At 37.1% G+C, this 20,523-nt stretch overlaps 1 protein-coding gene across 1 annotated transcript; it reads left to right on the top strand.

Moving 5' to 3' along the window:
• The first annotated feature begins 2,499 nt into the window (after positions 1-2,499).
• Positions 2,500-18,436, top strand: LOC116264199 (uncharacterized). Its single transcript, XM_031644285.2, has 9 exons — positions 2,500-3,408; positions 6,011-6,140; positions 13,874-14,358; positions 14,482-14,562; positions 14,682-14,789; positions 15,349-15,462; positions 15,561-15,641; positions 16,755-16,826; positions 17,863-18,436. The coding sequence occupies exons 1-9, from the start codon at positions 3,088-3,090 to the stop codon at positions 18,151-18,153; spliced, it is 1,683 nt and encodes a 560-aa protein (XP_031500145.1). The 5' UTR covers positions 2,500-3,087; the 3' UTR covers positions 18,154-18,436.
• The last annotated feature ends 2,087 nt before the right edge of the window (positions 18,437-20,523 follow it).

The following is a 20,523-nucleotide window of genomic DNA, read 5'->3' on the forward strand; positions in this document are numbered from 1 at the left end:
TTAGTGAGGGCTTCTGCCTAAATCCCTCAGCGTTGAGAGACCCTCAATGAGGGTTCTCTGAAACCCTCGCTTCAAGAGGGTTTCTTTGGAAGCCTCGTGAGGGCTTCAGAGAGACCATCAATGAGGCCATCAACGAGGGTTGTCGAGGGTTTCTTTGGAACCCGTAGAGAGAGAGAGAGAGAGAGAGAGAGAGAGAGAGAGAGAGAGGGGGGGGGGAGGAGTCGAAACAACAATGTAAAAGTGAACGTAATGAACGAAAAAAGTTTAACCTAAATCGGTGAATCAGTGGCTCGGTGAACCGGTTCATATAATTAAGCAAAACAATTTTCAATAATCGAGCCGAGTCGAGCATAAACGAATCGAGTTCTTACAACTCGAACTCAACTTGTTTGATGTTTCGAGTATAAGTTTAAACTCGAGCTCGACAAGTTTATAAACAAGTTGAGCTTTTTCAAGCAAGTTCGAGTCGAGCCCGAGTTGGCTCGACTAGTTGTGCAGCCCTAGATTTGAGAAGCTGATGCCACTAGACAAGCCGGTGGCAATCAAGTGGAATTCTCTGCCGAAAAAGTGAAGAAAAAGGAGTGGTTTGACGTCGTGAAGATGTTTTTCGCCTCTAATAGCTGCTGAAATCCACACGAAAGCTACCCAAGGGTGCATGGACATCAAAGAATTGATCGCCTGCCGGAGAAGAAGAACATCATTGGACAACAATTGCTTCTTTCTTCTCTGCTGATGCGTAGAAGAACCACATGAAGAATCACAGCCATGCATTGGATTTTTTGGAGTTTTCTGATGAGGGAGAGACAGAAACAAATCTGAAATGAGCTATGAAGAAGTTCTCGACGTCAAAGAAATCTTCTCGGAAATTACATAATTCAAAGCCCAAAAAGAATTCTAACGGTGAGCCCGTTTATATCGGGCATGGGGAAGCCACCAGTTTGCTGTATTTTGCATGGGCGAAGCCACCTAACTGCCGTCCTGGTTCAACAGGTCTTAACTACTGTCAAACCGGGTTTTTTCGATATGATTGGGCTGAAACCTAATAGAAAGAAAACAAAGTGGGTCCAGGCCCCATGTCCGACCCAAAAACCTCAATCCAAACTCACAACGATTAAAACGAGTCGGATCTTGGGTTTATAAACTAATCCAGATCCGACCCAATTACAAAATTCGGGACCTCTATCTTTCTTTTGTATCACGTTTGATGTGACACTGTCTTGACTGGACAGGACACATTCTACAATTGCCGTTGTGCCGAGCCGAGTCACCCTAAAAATGGACCAGTTCATTGCTCTAAAACTGGTCCGCGTTCGATACACCACGATTTTCAATGGGCACGGGCTGAGTTAGCATCTAACCCACTGATTCAGCCATCTCTGCCGCCGAGTCACATCTCTTGCCGCCATCCTCGTTTGAGACACTGCTGGCGTTGTGTTCCGCCGATGTCCGAGGGTGTCCGGTTTCACCAGGGAATCTGTCCTGCTCACTAAAGGCTTCAGCTGAGTACCTCTTGGCAGAGGGCTAGCCGCGGCCGCATTGAGTGCTTGGCCACATTGCGTCCTCAGATGGCAATGGCTCAGTCGTGGCTGGTAGGGGCTCGGACACCTTGCGGTCGGCCATGTCTCCGAGCATGGCCGAACTCCTTTCGACCACCTTGCTAGTGCCAACAGGGCTTGCACTCGGAATGCTGGCAGTCGTGTTGTGGGCAGTGGCCAAGGACCGGAAGGCACAGGCAACCTTCTTAGAGTTGAAAGAAGCCATGATGTCAACATTGATATTAGGTTTGCCAGATTTCACCAAAACGTTCGTGGTGGAAACTGATTATGTGATGTTGGAGTGGGTGTGGTTCTCAGCCAAAATCGTCACTCCATTGCATATATGCAAGACTCTAATAGATAGAGCTAAGCCCTTATCCAGTTACATGTATATTTGTTGTATTTATGATTTATACACAAAGTTGGAAACTTTTGCTTGTAGAAAACTAATTTGCATATATGTTTTTGCCTATAAACTAATCAAACAACCCCTATCCGGATTTAAATCCCTTGCATTCTTTTGCCTTTGTTTAAAGGTTCTTCTAAATCACCATTCTGCTTTATTTCATCTGGTTTCCTCTTGCATCTATTGTAAGTTAATCCTACCAATCATCTAAACCGAATACATGCTTTGTTTTCTCTAATATCCTTTTTCATCTAATTTGATATGGAATCATTGTCGGAAAGATCGTCTTATATCGGACTACATACCATTCGACATATACAGAACTTTTTCTTGTTTATATTTTTAATAAAAATTAGAAAAACAAGACGATACGGGCCGATATGAATGATACCGATTCAGAGACGTTTCGGGTAAAACGGGCGTCCGCAACCGATTGAAGTAGGAGGGAGTGCCTCCGTTCCGTTCGCCATCTCGTACGATGGGACTACCCATGCTGTCTTCGGTGAAAATTTCGTGGCTATTTTCGTCATTTCACTTCTAAGTCGTCGTGTGAAGAGCAGACAGCACGAGAGAGAGAAAGAAAGAAAGCACAAAAGAAACCTGGCACCGGACAACGCCGGAAACTGGTGGGACACTCGTCAGAAGTTGCCTTCCGTTGGATTCCCGCATCGTGTTTCCCGTGATCCTTTCTTCTTCCTCTGAGATCGTTTCGCGGGCTTATTCTCCATGTAGGGAGGAAGGTTCATGCCCAACAAGTCGGAGGAATGCCACCGGAGTTCCGGGGAGTTCATTGACGCGAAAATTTTAGGGCTTCGTTTTTCCTTTAATTTGGCGAGAGCGAAATATCCTCGTACAATCGGGCATATGGGGACCCACATCTTTCGCAGTATCATTACTCTTCATAGGGAGCATATGAAGGGCATTAGTTGGCAGTTGATGGGCTATGTGGAAGAAATCTAAGGTTTATCCTGAAGCCTGTTAGGCTCATGAGGCTGTTTTATGGAATACTCCTGTAGATGGCCTTGCTGAGGTAAGTGAAGTGGCCGTGATGAATCGCTCGACCTAGATACTTTTTGTTGGCGGAATTAGCGAAGCTGCTGTTTTGGGCATTGCGAAGTTGAAATCGGAATGGTTTGAAGAACAAATATGGAGGATATAGAGCTGTTCAAGGATGGATTCAGATGGGTTCGATCCCAGAAGAATGTGGTTCTGGGCGTTCAGGCCTTTATGAGGTGCTTGAGAGAACGGGTTGCCGCTCTCGCCGACCGGCACGGGCCAATTTTCTGTAGATGGTGCACTCAGCTGGGAAAATTTCTATTATTCTTGTTGTTACAATGGAGGGATTGCACCCTCCGGGGCATTGGCTCATTACTTGGATTGGGTTCCGCAGCATTGTTTGTTATAATCTGGAGCTGTTTTCTCAGTTTGACATCCACATCCTGCTTGCTCTGTGTTGTTATGTTGCTGGTACTTCCTCCTCGTCCACATTTTGGGCCGTTCTTCCTTCTTCATTTTCCTCTGTTGTTTTTCTTTCTTAATTTATGTAATTCTCATGCGGTGGTGATTCATAGATTTCCTCTTTTATCATGTTATTGAGGATGCTTTTATTCTCTTCCATATTCAATGTAGGTTTTGACTGGTTTACCTGGTATCACGGTGGTCAGTTTATACCAAACTATTTATTGTTTCTTAGAGTGCATCCTACCTGGCGGCAAGGAAGAAGTGGGCGGAACGGGAGTTGCTGCAACTAGCATGTTGAAAGATCACGTTCTTCCTTGTGACCGAACCCATGGCCGTGACCTGCATTAGTAGGCTCATTTTTAGTATTTCCTTAGGACAAAATAGAGGACATCAAAGAACCATATTTACTCCTGAAAAGGAAATTGCTATATATACCACCAGCCATGCCTAATTTGTGAAATGGAGACATAAGGTATGTTGTGCTCAACATGGGCAACAACCTTGAAGTTGACATAAGTGGATAATCGTAAAGGCATTTCCTTAGGGAGTCTTTCTTGATGAACAATAGAGATTGAGAAAAGATGGTTGTAGTTGCAATAGGAGTTGAATACATAACGCACTTCCAACTAGAAGAGGAAAAACCACATTTTGAGGTAAAAGCTTATGAAAACCTTGAGAAATCATTGGGAATAACCGCAGTGATGTACTTGTTGTGCTTGCAGCAACAGCCAGTTCCCGAATTTCTACCACATAGGACATGATGTTCATGTTTTGTCTTCTTGTGCTAATGAGTAGTTTTTGTTGGAAAGATAAATTTCAGGATTTTTTTCCGCCGGTCCCTTTTTTTCTTATACCAACTTCAATCCGTATCTCTAAATTTGGTTTTACAACAATACAACATGCTAGTGTTACCTATTGAACTCATCATTTTGAGCAAGTGTCCATAAGAACAAAAATTACAAACAATTCCATCATTATAAAGGTAATCATGTGAGAAATTCATTTTCCACCCTTCATGTTTACATAAACTGTTTTCTAGAATAAGATCTGAACCTCTTGAATATGCATAAACTTGGTACTTAATTTTTAAGAAAAATATCCAAATAACCTACTCCTTGAAGTTGTCGATAATGACAGTTGTCACCTAGGTGACAGCTACTAAGTGGCCTACTTGATACCTTAGGACGGAAACTTGGGACCAAAATAAATTCTAGCATAGTGACAAATATCATTTACGGATTTTAAACAGCAAGATTTTTCTCTAGGATAGTATGGAAAGGTTGTTTGTCTCGGAAAAATCTCCAAATTTTAAAAAATTAAATAGAAAAATCCTAAAAATCCATGAGGTTGAAATTCAAAAAGCAAATTGGAGTGACCCCAAAGCCAACATGTCTCAAAATGGTCCAGTCAGATGACACCAGATGGCTATAATGGTACAATACCAAATCCATAGATTATATATTTGTGTGTCTGGAGTGTGCATGCTTCTTCCATCTGATGGTTGACTACTAATTGACATGGTTAAATAGTTAATATATTTGACTGTGTGGTACCATCTAGTCTACATAGCTCTTATTCTACTTATTCTCTTCTCTCTCTTCCAGCAAGAAAGAGAGAGAGAGAGAGAGAGATAGTTGAACCAGTCACATTTTAAGAGAGAGATCGAGAATTAAACCTGCCACATTTTAGGAATGGTTTTAATTTTGAAGTACTCTTTCCTCTTTAAGACCCACAAGAAGCCTAGGGTGGATAAGATGATTGTGAAAGGGGAAAAAAAGGGAGGAAAAAAGTAGCTGAGACTTGAGAGTGATTGAGAAGAACTTGAGAGACAGATCGTGGGTCCTAGAAGTGATTGAGAAGGTGTTTGAGTGTGTATGTGTGCGATATGTGATACATATATATATATATATATATATATATATATATATATATATATATATATATATATATATATTTGAATTTGAAGAGTTTATGTGGTGGACCTTTGTAAGCTCTTTGATCAATTTATTGGACGACCAACTCGTTGTCATGTAAAAAAGAAAAACAAAATTAAAGTCAAATTTCTAGCTAGCCTCCACCTTTTATCGAGCTAATTTTGATATGTCAGTCTGGTAAGCCATTTGGGTGGCTTGATTGGTTTGTCCTTTCTGGACCTCTGTAAGCTATCTGATCAATTTATTGGATGGCTTACCAGTTGCCATATGGAAAAAAAAAAACTTTTAAAGCCACATTTCTAGCTAGCCTCTGCCTTTTACCGGAGCTAATTGTGATGTGTCAGTCTGGTGAGCCATTTGGGTGGCTTGATTGGTTTGTCCTCATGGTTCTTATATTTACTAATTTTCCTATATTAAAATCCCATATCTATGTGCATGCGGTGTGCGGGGAGAGACTAGCGAGAGAGAGAGAGAACTGTTTCTCTGTACATGAGCTTTCTGAAATGGCTTCCCACAGTTTGTCAAGGCATGAATTTGCAGGGTCGGAGACTCGGAGCTGCTGTAGAATATGGAGACATTTATTATTTCTTTTGTCTGTGTACCATAAATGTCTACATGTTCTCTTTCTATCTTGTTTATTGTGACAGAAGAGTTAACTCAAAGTGATTCTACAGGGAGCTGCTGGTGCCACGGTTCGTTATTTGGGATATACCCCTGGACTTTTTATTGTTGGATTATTTGGGATTTTGATGCTGTCTATTTATGGCAACCTGTGGATAACTGGGATGATATCCATAATTGGAGGTATCACCCTTCATTCTCATCCATGCTTATGCATCTCCATTACATTGGATATTTTTTTTTCTCTTCCCTGCAATTTGGTATGGTGCAGCTCTGAACAGGATATATAGTGTGATATTGGATCCAAGGACAAATCTGTACCTAATGGGGGCTTCTAAGATCTTATCCTACATGTGTATGGTTTTAGAGTTTTGTGTCTTTGTTTTTCTTTTCCTTATAATTCAAGATTTGCAAGGCTTGGCGAATGAGCTGAACTGATAGATGCTGTTCCTGATCTTTTGCTGGTTTTTTTTAGCACGGATTGAATTTTTCTTGCCTTTGCATGGTTTTCCTTTTATTATTTTAACAATTCTTCTCTCTTGCTTAAAATATGTCAACAAATTTGACATATGTATCTTTTCAAGATTTTATTGAGATTCTTACCATTTGAAATTGACTGGTGAAAGGGTTTTGTCATTTGTACGGTGAATGAGTAGGATAATACACATCTTCATCTACTAAACTAAATCTACTAAACTAAGTTCTTTTAGAAGGGCTCTCAGTTTTGTTGCTGTGCAGCATTTGCAGCCAGATCTTGCTATTTTCTGAGTTGCATTTCTTGCATGTGTCTCCAGAGCTTGGCTTCTCTCAAAATGTGTTCGTGGTGGTATTATGGGTTTTCAGTGGCTCCCTTTCATTCAGAAATTTTCTTTTAAACATACTGGATTCAAAATGAGGCTGGCCCTAATGTTGGTTTTTGATTGATAAACTTGAGGTTAGACTACAAGAGACTTTATGCTTGTCAGTATTGGGAGCATTTGAAATTCATTTGTTTCCCCTTTTCCTAAGTGTCTTTACAGGTTTTGAATTGGATCGCCATTTTTTATTTATCTGCATATCCAAACACTTAATTGTCTGCCATAATTCATGCATTTTATTGATCTGTCAGATGCACTTGCTTCTTACTACTTTCTGCCAAGTTCATTGGGGATACATCAAGTGCGTGCTTCATTAATAAGGGTTTAATATATCAATCTTTAACTATATCAGTGGATAGCTTAGTGCTATTTTGGATGCTATTGGTGTTAAATTGTTCAAAATTTGAACCTATCACCTACTATTAAAAATTTGCAGTGCAAGTTTTAGATATTTTGCTATCTGTCTTGGTGCATCAAGCTTAGGACCCTTGTCAAGTTAGAAAAGCTATTTTTCTTCTTTGTTCTCAATACAAAGCTTAGTGAATTATTTATTTCATTTGCTAGTAATTCTGTTCATCAGTGATTTATCTTTGTTCTTCGGCTTTCAAACCTCTCAGTGTTGCTCGACAAGTCCTTTTGCTACTAGTGACACTGAACACTGAAGCTAGTGGCAGAATCATTTGAAAGTTCTTCTGCTAGTTCTAGTAGTCATCCTTCTTTTCAGCTTGACTGAAGGAAAGCCAGTGCCACCCATTGTATACTGCCCTTTAGCAGCCACTTCTTGGTTAAACCATTGAGGTTCTTCCCTGCATTGCCTTCCAAAAGGACAAGATTAGGAGGCTTTTTGGATGACAGACCAAAACTGGGTTTTGGAGTCGATGTTGACTCCAAAACCCAGTTTTGGCCTGTCTGGGTAACCTAATATTGGGTTTCTCAAAAACCTAGTTTGGATGAAACTCATTTTTAGCAAAGGGCCTGAAAAACATGCCTTCCAGTTTTGTCGGACCCTTTGTAGAGATGAGTTTTTGGCATGCCATCCAGACACCAAAACCAGTTACTAAAAACTACTTAAAGAACCTATTTTTTTTCAAAGCATGGTTTTCATCACACTGTTTTCAAAGGGTGTCATCCAAACACTACGTAAAAGTTATATTCTATGCATTTCATTTCTTGGCTTATAAGTTCATTGGTTCAATACATTGGTATCTTGAATCCATGGTTCTATTTTCTCCAATTTAGATGTAGAGGCAAGAGAAAACAAGAAATCATGTTAATCACAAATATTTTCAGAATATCATGATATTGTCCAGAAAAATGAAGTAGCCGAAAAAAACTGAACATGTCACATATTTAAAAAATATTGCAAAAGGAAATATTGATCATGATATTTTCATGACAATGTAGTGAGTTTATTTATTGCAGAACATGGCTTTTGGAAGGGGCACATGTGGTTTTTCTTTAAAAAATTTAGAATGCATGCCTCTAAAAGATTTTAAATAAGGGAAGTTTGGTAAAATGTAAAAGGGTTGGAATAGATGTTGAAATGTTTTCAATGGCAAAAGTGTGAAAAAAGTGAGAAAAGAAAGAAATATGGAAGAAGGAAGAAGGAAAGAAAGAAAAAGAAGAAGGGAGAAGGAAAGAGAAAAAAGGAAGAAGGAAAAGAAAGAAAAAGTAAAAAAAAGGAAAAAAGAGGTGTCCTCAACAGGGAGAAGTAGATCTTGTTCTCATATGGTGCTAAATAAGAAGTGAGTTGGTTTATTTTAGGTTCTAAATAGGTAGCCTCTCTCGCCTCTCTCTTTTCTTGGTTTTGCTTCCATTTGTCATGGAGTCACGGGATTCATTCCTTTGTGATTGTTGGTTTTCTTCCTCTTCAATCTCCTTACTGTCATCAATATTATCATCTTAATCTCCATAATATGACATTGACTAAGCTTCTGAGGAGTATTGTCCTCTTGTTCTTTTTACAATAATTTCTGCAAGCATGGGTTCAGCCCTAATCTATCATTCTGGCTTTCTCAAATCATGCAACATTCCCAGAATTACTTGCAATATGTTTTTTGATTAGTGATATGTTCATACTTCTCTCTCTCTCACACACACAAAGAAACATTGCACACTAAGTCACAGAGGTAAGTAACTAGGTTACATACCCATGTTGGTAAGCAAAATGGGGATGCAAGTACTGCTGGGCAAGTGGTACGTTTTGAATCAGATCTGGGTAAGATCCAATCTGGTCCAAACTTTATCTCAAAAGATACAAACCCTAAACCTATTTTTTCACTCCCTCTTGAGGACCTCCATCCACATGTCCTGACCTTTGCTGACTGGTAAACGACTTTATCGGCAGTTGGAAGTTTCCAGTGATCAGTGACGACATTTTGGCAAGGGTCTGTAAGAAGGGGCTTTCTTCCCTCTTTTTGTTTTTTGTCTATTTTTTATATAATTGTTAAGAGGAACTGCTGTTAGTTTGTGGTAGTTTAGTGACATAAATATTAGTCGGTGGAGTTTCTATAAGCTTTTACTTTCTCTTATTAATTTCTTGTATTTTGGAGGACTTCTTTGTAATTTTATACTAATCTTCCTTTAAGAGAGATTAGGATTAATGAAACATACAATTTTTCTGTTTTTCCTCCATTGGTTTGCACATGGTATCAGAGCCAAAACGACTCTGCAGCTTTCCGACATCTTCTTCAGCATGGACCACAATCAGCTGTTTGTGTCCTTACATTCTTGGTTCCTCTGCCTTCAGTCTTATTCATCTGGTGCAATACAAGGGTGTGGGGATTTGAGATTTGGTCCCTCCTATGAAAAAAAATGCAGCTGCGACCTCTTCTCATGATCGCCCAGATGTAGATATCTTTGTCGGTTGTAGTATGGGTGTAGGTCATTGAATCAGGCATGAAATTTATGTAGGGATTATTGGAGGTTACCTTCCAGGGATTAGATCAGTCATCAAGTTGCTGGAAAGATTAGTAGTTTAGAGAAATAAGTATTAGTTCGTAGAGTTTTTATAGGTTTTATCATCTCTTATTAGTTTCTTGTATTTTGGTGGACTTCTCTACAATTTTCTAATAATTAGGATTAATGAAACATATCATTTTTCTGTTTTCTCCTTCATCGGTTTTGACAATCATTTTCAGTCTGATATTTTGTGCAAGAATTTTTTTCAACCAAAACAATCATTTAACGGGTTTTTGGTTGGTGTTGCCTTTGTTTGCTTTTTTTTTTTTTGGTTGAGAACTTGAGATGCATGGTTAGCTTGTTCCAAGCCCTTCATTACTTTTTTTTTTCCCTCTGTCCAGGCCCCTTCTTTCTATCTGATATATCTCAGTCTGTTTCTATCTATTTTGATGTTTTAACTTTTAATTCATGAAACCCATCAATTTTGTTGTATCTCAAACTTTCAATGACAATGTATAAGTTGTGCCCAATACATTCAATCACATCTTGGTATTCTGAAACACTGATTCCTACCCTTTTTCTATCCAGACTTGTTTTATGACACTTAATAATTTCCTTAATGAAGTCTTTTTTAATCTTTAATTGTCAGTGGTAGCTGTATGAACTTATGAACTGTTTTGCTTGAATTTTTGTGACCACCATGCATTATCTATGAACTTGAATTATTTTACTTGAATTTTCTCCTACATATATATATATATATATATATATATATATGTGTAATGTAGAGAGTGCTGTGTCCCTGCATGTCTGTATCCCGCCGTACTACGAGATGTATACAAGCTGAAGATACAGATTGATGGCAAAGCTTGAAATGGAGACAATGTCTGGAAGTTTGATATAAAGTGGAATTAGCAGCTAATGTAGCTTTGGGTACATTAAGTTAAACGATAGAAGCAGAAAAAGTTAATAATGAAACCCCAAAGGGGCTTGGATCTAATTTTGATAATAAAGGTGGGAATATTGTGGTACGAGCTACCCTTCTATCCTGAATGGCCTAACAGTGTTAAGATGAAGTGACACTGCACCACTGGAGCACGATAATTGCAATGAACACCTACACTTAATAAAAAAATTAGTAGCAAGCCCCTGATCTAAGCAAGTGCAATTGATAAAGTTGGAAAGGTTAAGTATGAAAAAAAGGCCTATGGGGGTTAGAATTGATCTGTAAAATATAGCAGATGGTAAATATGGTATTTTTACTGATTCTCAAAGTGGAGAAAAAAATTATGCTACTATTTAATTTTACATAATGAATGTGGAGTTTGTATTCTTCAAGTTTTAAGGACATCTTCGTAAAATGACATTATGAGATCTGGAAAGATGAAAAGTTGAGTCAAATCATGAATATACTTTTTGTATTTTAGGAAAAAGTTGGTAAAAGTTGTTGTTATATATATATTTACTGCAGAATTTTTATAATACTGATTATGTATTTCATATATCAGTACTTATAACTGAAATATCTATGAACTGAGTTTTTGAGCAAATCCATAGAAGAGATGATTTGTCATATATACAGAATCATTAGTTCAAATATAGCAACAAAAATGATAAGTATTATACTATAGTCTTAAGGGGGCATAAATAGTAAACCTTTTGATCAAATGGATCAGAAAGTAGCCACAAGCAGAATGTCCACATCTAATTTGAAGTACATAAATTTTAGATGGCAAAATTTTGCTTCAACAGCAGAATATGACAGATCACTGAAATATGACAGTCTTTAAAACTCAAGTGGAGGTCCTGATTCTCCCGAATCACCAATTGCTGTAAACTGTGTTCTTAACCAAAAAAATGAATTCCTTTTTAACAAAGCTATGAAGAATTTTCCCCAAGCTTCTCGGATGAACGGATAATATGAAAGACTGAATTTTATAAAAGTAGTCATCCAGAGGATACTTGGGTTTTTTGACTTGCATATGCTTGTTGGAAAAAAATTGTCAAATTTCCACTTATCTATCTATCTATCTATATATATATATATGATGTTTTAAGTAAATAGAGAATAGAAAAAGGTAAAGGCTTTTGTGTGATATGGCATGTAAAGAAGTTATAGGGCTAAGGGCAAACCTGTAATGACTATGGGAAATGGTTATGTGTGACATGGACATTTCTAAAAGGTAGAAGTACCCATATCAAAGGGAGACTTAAGTTTTGTATATTTTTGTTATATTTTAGCAATTGTTTGTTCAGTGATAGATATTTGATGAATATAAGCACTGAAGTTATGTGTTTATTTGCTTAAAATTTTGTTTTATATATATATCCTAAACATCTGGCTTCTACCAATTTTTCTCTTTCTTTTATTCTCTCTATATATATGTGTATGTCTGTGTACAGCCACCCCCATACCCAAGTTTTTTTGAAAATGCCTCTCACGATGTTTGCACCAGCACTCATTTGGTGCCCGTACACGCACCCATGTGACATAGGAAAATGGTCATTTTAGAACCAAAATAGCCAGTTCCAGACTGCACAGACTATATATATCCTAGAGAAAAGGGGCCAGAGCTTGAGGTACAAGAGATCCATTAACAGTGGTGATCATTAATGGCTTTTATAGCTAGAGTTTGGTAAGCTTCCTACTATTGCTGGTTACTCACCCCTACTTGTGAAAGCTAGGCTTGTAGGAAGTTCATTAAAGTGATTAATTTTGTCTTATGATATATTGTTTAATGTAAGTGCCATTTGTTTTATAAACTTAAAGGTAAAATTACTCAATTATCAAATATATCTTAAGCATGTTCTTAGTGATGATGAACAACATTTAGGTTTGATGTATTAAAGTGATTGAATTCAAGTGTCAATGTAAATTTCTTTAGTTACCGATTCCATAAATGATGCTTAACGAACAGCCTGCAATGTAATTTTAATTGCCTAAGTGTTCTTGAGCATGCTCAGCTGCAACATTCTTACCAATTATCTTTCTAATTGTCTGTAAAATGTTGTTCATGTGTAATTGAACAACGGTTTCTTGTAAGTCATATTTTAATAAGAAATGAAAAACTTGTAATCAAAACTAATGGGAAAAATGATTCTACAGAACCAGGCACTGCATAGTCTACTCAGGCTCTTTAGGCACAATACTACCACATAGGAGCATAGGTGCCGGACTTTTTGATAAATAATTTCAGTCACTTTTTTTTTTTTTCAATTGATTTCAATTCTTTAAGATAATTTTGCAATTTTGGAAGTTACATCATAAGCTTGTTATTGGTACTAAATAAGGCGACTGGTTTGACTTAGGCACTGAGGACTTCCTCTCCTAGGCGTGACTTATGCAGTTATGCTTTTGACTACCCAGGATTCCACTTAGTGCCAATATTTGCTGGGCCTGCTATCATTGTTATTTTCAGTTAAATTTGGTTGTTATTTGCACTTCTGCTGTTCATTCCAGAAACTTTTTCCTCATGCTGTGCCTACAATTTTAATATGGAAAATACATATACGGCAGTGTGTCATGAGTCAAAGTTGGCTGGCAATTACCTCTGTCACACGGATACGTGGGTTTAACCCACGTACCCGTATCCGATACGCCGACATGCGTATCTGGATACAGGACACGGGTGGGACACGCCAAAAAATAAACTATTAATTTAATTTTTTGTTTGTCATTTTATCATTTTTTTTGTGATGCATCCAATTATTTCCATGAACAGTTCTTTCAAATACTCAAACACTTTTGTGATAAAACAAACTTTCTTACTACATTGTAAGAGTGAACTATTAATTTAATTTTTTTTTTCATTTTATCATTTTTGAGAATATAAAATTTTCCATATCCACGTATCCAAAATTTTCAAAATTGCCGTGTCCGTACCCGTACCCGTATCATACCCGCACCCATGTGACATAGACAATTACACTGTAGTGATGAACAGAACTGGTCATGGTCATAGGCCTATATGTTAAAACGAAGGCAAGGATGGTTCCAATCTTTGTGGTCATACTGTTCTTAATCCCTCAGAAACATTTTTGTCCTGCATCTCCTTGGTCTATGTTACATAGTTTTAAGAAAACCCTATCATAATTTTGTCTGTAATCCTGATCTTTTTTACTCTCTGCTGTTCTGAGGGCTTTTGATTGATGATGCAGGCTACTTGTTCTCGTTGAATCATGCACGCTTGGTGGTGTTGTTGTCAACAGCATATGCCATTTACTGTGTCAAAGTCCGTGTTGGGTTACTGGGAGTCATATTGTCACTCCAGCTAGCCTTTCTATCCAATGATCTGTTGGATTTTGTGCTTCAAGAGTACGAATGTGTGAATGAAGGTTCAAGTTCAGCACATGATGCTCAAGCTAATTGCAATTCAGAAGATTTTGTGTATGATTCTGAATATTCTGCTCACAGTGATGAGGCAGTGAAATTTCCATCCAAAGCGTCTTGCCGAATGCCTAATGTCTTACAGCATGTGGAAGTCCACAAAGAGGCTTCTGCTAGTAAGGTTGTCAAAGCAGATTCAAACTCATTGGATGAGATAAAGCGAATCTTAGGTAGCAAGAATCATTATGAAGCCATGGGGCTTCCCAGGAATAGTAGTATAGATTTGGCACTACTGCGAAAAGAATACAGGAAAAAGGTTTCACTGGAATTCACTTTTGATCTCCGTTTATTTATATAAAATGCATTTTATATATTTTCAGCTAGGGTTTGATTTCCAATCATGTAACAAATGGGGCTGACTGGAGCTTTACATTTGCAGGCTATGGTTGTCCATCCTGATAAAAATATGGGAATCCCACTGGCAAGCGAGTCCTTTAAGAAACTTCAGTGTGCATATGAGGTGAGTTTGTGTGTTGGAAAAATGCAGCTGGCATTAAGTCTAAACAGTGTAGTTTCTTGGGATGTGCATTTGTTTTTATAAGTTCTGTGAAAGGAGCCTTCCCTGAAACTTTCGTTCAGGTCCTTTCGGATGAAGTGAAGAAGAAAAATTATGATGAGCAATTACGAAAGGAAGCATCTAGAGAGTCTAGCAGCATTCAGCAGAGAAATCGGTGCAGTTCACAGCCGGTAATTTACGTCTTTTCATGCTAATAATTTCTTTTATCAAGCAAGGTAGGAAGCTAATGCTTTGCTTTCTATAGTCAGTATTGCTTTGACTCTTGTGAATTGTGATTGTCATTTACCAATAAGAAACACAAGGAGATGCTTGATTTTCTGTAATGAATTTATGTTGATATTCCTATGAATAGGAGCAAATATGTTGACATTCTTATAACTTGGATTATTGGCTTTTTAATTTTTAGCAAGTTTGGGTAAATGAACTAAAGGTAATATTATGGTATTAAAAAAATTGATTAAAATTGAAGAATAGAGGTAATATTGTTACGATAATATCATGATGTGCTCAATTTACTGTTCTATTACTTTATCTGCTTTGGGTTGTTTTTTCTTCTATTTTTTTTGGAATATTTTAAGATCCAAAGTTTCCTCAAGATTTGTCCGAGATTTATTGTAGGAGAAAAAACCTAAACTGTCATCAACTTTCCCTTGCCCAGAGTTACAATGCCATTAACCTTACCATCATGTGTTACAATAAGCTGTGAGCTGATATGTGTTTGTCTTGTAGGATGGAGTTGATTATCGATCAGAGGAATCCAGAAGAATACATTGCACAAAATGTGGAAATTTTCATATATGGGTGTGCACAAGTAGATCCAAAGCAAAGGCAAGGTGGTGTCAGGTTTGTTATCTAATTTTCTACTTATATCAGTTATTGCATCAAATAAACTCTTTCTGTTGATACTATCTTGAGCTACCATGTCCTCTCTGTGTCACTAGGATTGTCGCCAATACCATCAAGCCAGGGATGGGGATGGTTGGGTTGAACTTGGATCTACAACCCTTCAAAGGCCTCAGAAGGTATATAGTGTCCTGTAAATCATATCTGATGGGTTTTTTGGTCATTAAGGTTGGATGTTCTGCTACTGACTGGGCATTTGAAAATTATAACTGTGGCTTTGTATAAGAGCAGAATAGATAAAAGTGCCTTGCAGAGAAGGCAACTGCAGAACCAGAGACTGGAAAAATACCAGATTTCATGATTGGAACCGCCTGCAGAAAAGCAAATCTCAATTGTCTTTTCTTTTGTTCTTTGTAAACCCATGAAGTGTTTAAAATCTGATTCTTGACGGATGTTGGCTTGACTAGAGCTGATCTGCAAAGGGCCTAAGAGAGAACAACAGAGCAATTGTATATCCACATATTAGTGGATTAGGAGGATTTTTGATATCTTTTCCTTCTATAAGCAGGAAGGAGTAACTCCATTGTATTTTAACCCACAATTCTTTATCATGTGTGGTCGTTTTACCATCCAAACTTTCTTCTCTAGGAGCTTGTCCTACAAACTTGATTGCAGAAATAATTAATGTACTTCAGGATTATCAGATTCGGTTTCCAATATACTCGTGGAGGTTTATGCTTAGTTTCTTACCCATCTGGTAGCCCCACCCATATTTGATTCAGTGGGATAGGTACAGGTTTTTAGGAGTTCCAGTAGTTGATAAAGGACAACATTATTGGTGACAATAGATTTCTATGTCATATTGCATTGGGTCCTTCCAACATCATGCCCCTTCCCCTTGATTCCCCTAATCTTTTACTTGAGCTCTTGTAATAATTATTTTCATTGAAAAGTAGATGTTTTTCTTGACTGTTTCCATGTATGCATATACATATCTAAATGATCTTTTCTGACCCTAAATGTCTGATACGCTCATTATTACACAGTTGTGGATGATCAGTAGCTTCCCTAAAGATTCCTATGGTCTTATCTAGTCTACATCGATGCACTAGTGTACTTCAGGGAGCTTCTTTCCTCATTTTCTGCTGGGCCTGTGACATGCAACAAATTTTATATCTTAGTTTGCGAATGTATTGAATGTTCTTGTACAGAACGTTACAAACTTTCTTAACTGTGTTCCTGTTTCTAGTGATATTGTACCACTATGATGAACATATCTCCTTTCATTTCAGGTGGATATTCCTCGTGCCTATGTTTGTGCAGAGAGCAAGATTTTTGATGTCTCTGAATGGGCTATCTGCCAGGTAATTCATTGGAACTACTTGTCAAAGAATATAATAAAGAAGTTTTACTTAAGAGATAATTAACTTCATATTGTGATTCTGCTGGTTTTTTCTTTGCCTTCAAAGCATGTTTTCTATAAGAACTTTTATAATTATCATAACCAGAATGACAAATTCTGATGCTTTATTTCTCCAAGGTGTATTGGTTAAATTTGCTTGACGTGAATAAATGGTAAAGAAAATTATTTGCTGCTTTGTGCATATATTCAAATATGCTTCTTAGTGACTACAATGTAAGCTGTGCATTGGTCAAACAGCATCTTAGTGTAGTCACTTCTCAGGACAGGTTGTGCTCCAGTTTGATGACACAGTATTGTCTAGTACAAGTTAAGGATCAAATGCTTGTCCTGTCGACCATTTTCATACTTTTTGTTGAATACTTTTTGTGGGCACTAAGATAAAGAGGTTTCTGCCTCATTCTAATATGGTTTTTCTGGTGCATTATGCACGTGTTCTTTATCGTATCCAATGTAGTACAGGTGATATGTGCCCAAACAATTTTTCAATCCTGTGATAAGATTGTGATATTTGGCGTCATGGTTACCATCAACCTTCATATCGGCTATAAAACTTGTACCCAGGTTTATGAATTATCATGAAAGAAATTTGTGGAAGGCAGTGAAGAATAGGATAAGGAAATTAGAAAAGTGAATCCATGCAAATGGTGAACCAGAATCAATCAAAAACTTAAAAAATTCAACACAGTTGTTACCTGGCATACTTTTTTTTTTTTTCTCGTGGGTTTTACTTCTGTCTTGACACTACGAGTTAATTATTCTTAAAAATTTAATAGCCATCCCTGTCGGCAGGATTGTGGCACAGTAACAGCAACTTCATGCTGATCAGTGTGGCTGCAGGAATAGCAACTAATTAGTTCTTTACCGGTTGCCCAGTGTCACAAATTTTGAAGGAAATGACTGTTATTATGACAAACTAAAAGCTGAATGATTTTAAGCTGGTGGCTACTCCATCTTTCCTAATTTGTTCATATTTGCAGGGAATGGCATGCAAACCAAATACTCACAGGACTACGTTTCATGTAAATATGGTTGGATTAGATAAAAGGGTTCAGAGATCAAAATCGGACTGCAGCAGATTCACATCGGATTTGGATGCTGAAATGGCAAGTGAAAAAGGAGACGAAGAGTTTGATGTTTGGCTTCAGCAGGCATTGGCTGCAGGTCTTTTTTCCGATCTGACAGAGACATCATCCAGGCGCAAAAAATCTTGGAGTTCTTTCTTGATCAGCCAAAAGAAATTCAAAAAACAATGGCGTGGTGTTCTGTAAACTTTGAGCCTTTCAGAAGGGAAACTGGGGTGAAGAAGGAACAGAAAACGGTTCACCTTTTACCTGGTTTCAAGAGGAAAAAGTGATGACTTAGAAACTTGGCCGATTCGTTGGTCTTCTGAAAGTGGAGAAGCCTGAAGGAAAGGCAAAAGAAAGGAAGGAAACGGGAAGATTTGTCTGAACAAATGTTCAGAGGCAACTGCTGTTGTAAATAGATCTACGGTCTCCTCCCTGAAGCGCTGTACATTTTTTTGTTCCACTGTGAAGATTTTTTAGTGCTTTATGATTCTTTTAGCAATCATTCAATCACAAAAAGGAAAAAAATTGGCTGTTGTAACTGTAATTCGGGTTGCAAATTTCTCTTTCTTTCCCTCTTTCTTTTTTAAAATAAACAAAGCTGATTCTGTTGTGCTTTTTCAACAACCAACCGACAACTTTGGTCATACAAAAAATGTAGCTTGGGGTGTCTTTTGGCCAGCAAACCCTACATTGATTCCAAATTTTTCTTCTACCACCCAATAAATTAAAACTATTTCTTTTTTCTACAAAATGGAGTTTTCTTGTCCTACTCAGAACGTCTAGATACAGAATAGCAACATTTTCATTATCCTTGTGGGATCACTGTTTCAATTATCAAACCATTCTTTTTTGGCATTATAATTCTTGTCATTCACATTTCCCGCTTTTTCTTTGTCAGCCTCTCCCCGTGGACATTCTTGATAAGCATTCCTTCAGAATTACTGCATAATATCCAAAGTTGGAATTTCGCACTTCATCTTGTTTTCTTTGAACTTAACGATAATTTTACCGTTTGATCCAACATAAATAAAAACCTGCACATGCAGTTAGGTTTAAAACCTGTATCATTTTTTTTGTTTCATTCTTTTTTCTTTGTAAAACCAATACGCTAGTAAACGTATGGACCTCTTTGAGTTCTCCAAAGGCATTTTACCTGCAATTGATAAATATAAAGTTTATATCTAATTAAAATGACTAGCAGAATTTATATATTTCAACTTTCATGTGCGGAGCTTTTTTCCCCACACCAAGATGTACTTTAAATTTTTTTTCATTACAACCCGTTGCCAAAGCCTAGCCGTGGCTTTTAATTTTTTTTAAGACAAATGAATTTTATGCCTTTCTTTTCTGGTTTATTTACTCTCACTTATAGATGTCTGTTGAGTTCTCATTATTCATGGCAGTTGTTCAAATAGCACTTGGGATAGTTTCTTCATAATTTTAAGGCTACATGGAAACAATGTTGAGTCACAATTAGGATGTACTTTAATTTTTTTTTTATTACAACCCGTTGCCAAAGCCTAGCTGTGGCTTTTAAATTTTTTTAAGATATGCCTTTCTTCTCTGGTTTATTTACTCTCTCATACGTATAGATATCTGTGGAGTTATCTTTATTCATGGCAGTTGTTCAAATAGCACCTAGGATAGTTTCTTCATAATTTTAAGGCTACATGGAAACAATGTTGAGTCACAATAATGAAATCTAGCTGGAGATCACTTTTGTAGGAGGAACATCAAGTTTGATGCAGTTGAATCATTCTTGTTTTAAAAAATTTTCACATTGTTTGTTTTTCAGTTCCACTTTCTTCACAAAAGAGTACATCTGTTAAAAAATAATTGAGTTGCATTTATTTGGCTTGAATATATATAGAATTGAAAAATTTTAGAACTTATAACTTGGAATATTTCTACTTCTCTATCAATTTTCTCGATTGAAAAAGGAATTTTTTATAAGCAGTATAATCAAAGACTTTAAAGTGATCCACAATGTGTTTGTGGCTGTGCTGAATGATGATGCTTAAAGTGCATCATAATTATATACAATTTCATCCATGTATTGCTAAGAGCTCATGTTAACATTGTTATTATTGGTAAGAACTTATGCTTTAAATTTCATGCGAATGCAGTTAAATGGGTAAAAATATCATGTACTTTGTTTGGTACATCTGAGCAGCATTGCAAGAGATTTATGATTCAAATACAAAGAGTCAAATAAATTTAAATTCGGATCCAACCCTTGAACCAAACACTGGAAGCATATTCATTAAAGAATTCATATGTAGAATATCTCATAACATGGTTCTATATATAGGATAGAAGTATACATGGTGAAATTTTGATGTTGTACGTAATTTGCAAATGTTTATGATGCCTTTTGAAAAGATGGAAAAAATAGTTCCGAATTTTTCCTCATAAATAAAACAAACACGAGGAAAGTTTAGTCTTTTGGGCTGGTGGAGTTCGAGGTCTTCCTCTTCCTTCCTCAAACTTGTGCAAGGGAATTTTTATCATTAAACTGTTCCTCCACTCGAGAAAGTAGGGTTCTCATTCCAGTGAGTCGTTCCTCTTCTT

Source organism: Nymphaea colorata, chromosome 11, assembly GCF_008831285.2.
Source record: "Nymphaea colorata isolate Beijing-Zhang1983 chromosome 11, ASM883128v2, whole genome shotgun sequence".
Lineage (NCBI taxonomy): Eukaryota > Viridiplantae > Streptophyta > Magnoliopsida > Nymphaeales > Nymphaeaceae > Nymphaea > Nymphaea colorata.

What these genes read in the sequence shown, in the direction of transcription:
- LOC116264199 (XM_031644285.2), top strand. Translation starts at nt 3,088, where the DNA reads ATGGAGGATATAGAGCTGTTCAAGGATGGATTCAGATGGGTTCGATCC. An exon ending in GAAAAGAATACAGGAAAAAG is followed by an intron (nt 14,359 to 14,481) that starts GTTTCACTGGAA and finishes TTACATTTGCAG; the next exon opens with GCTATGGTTGTCCATCCTGA. An exon ending in CAAAGGCAAGGTGGTGTCAG is followed by an intron (nt 15,463 to 15,560) that starts GTTTGTTATCTA and finishes CTGTGTCACTAG; the next exon opens with GATTGTCGCCAATACCATCA.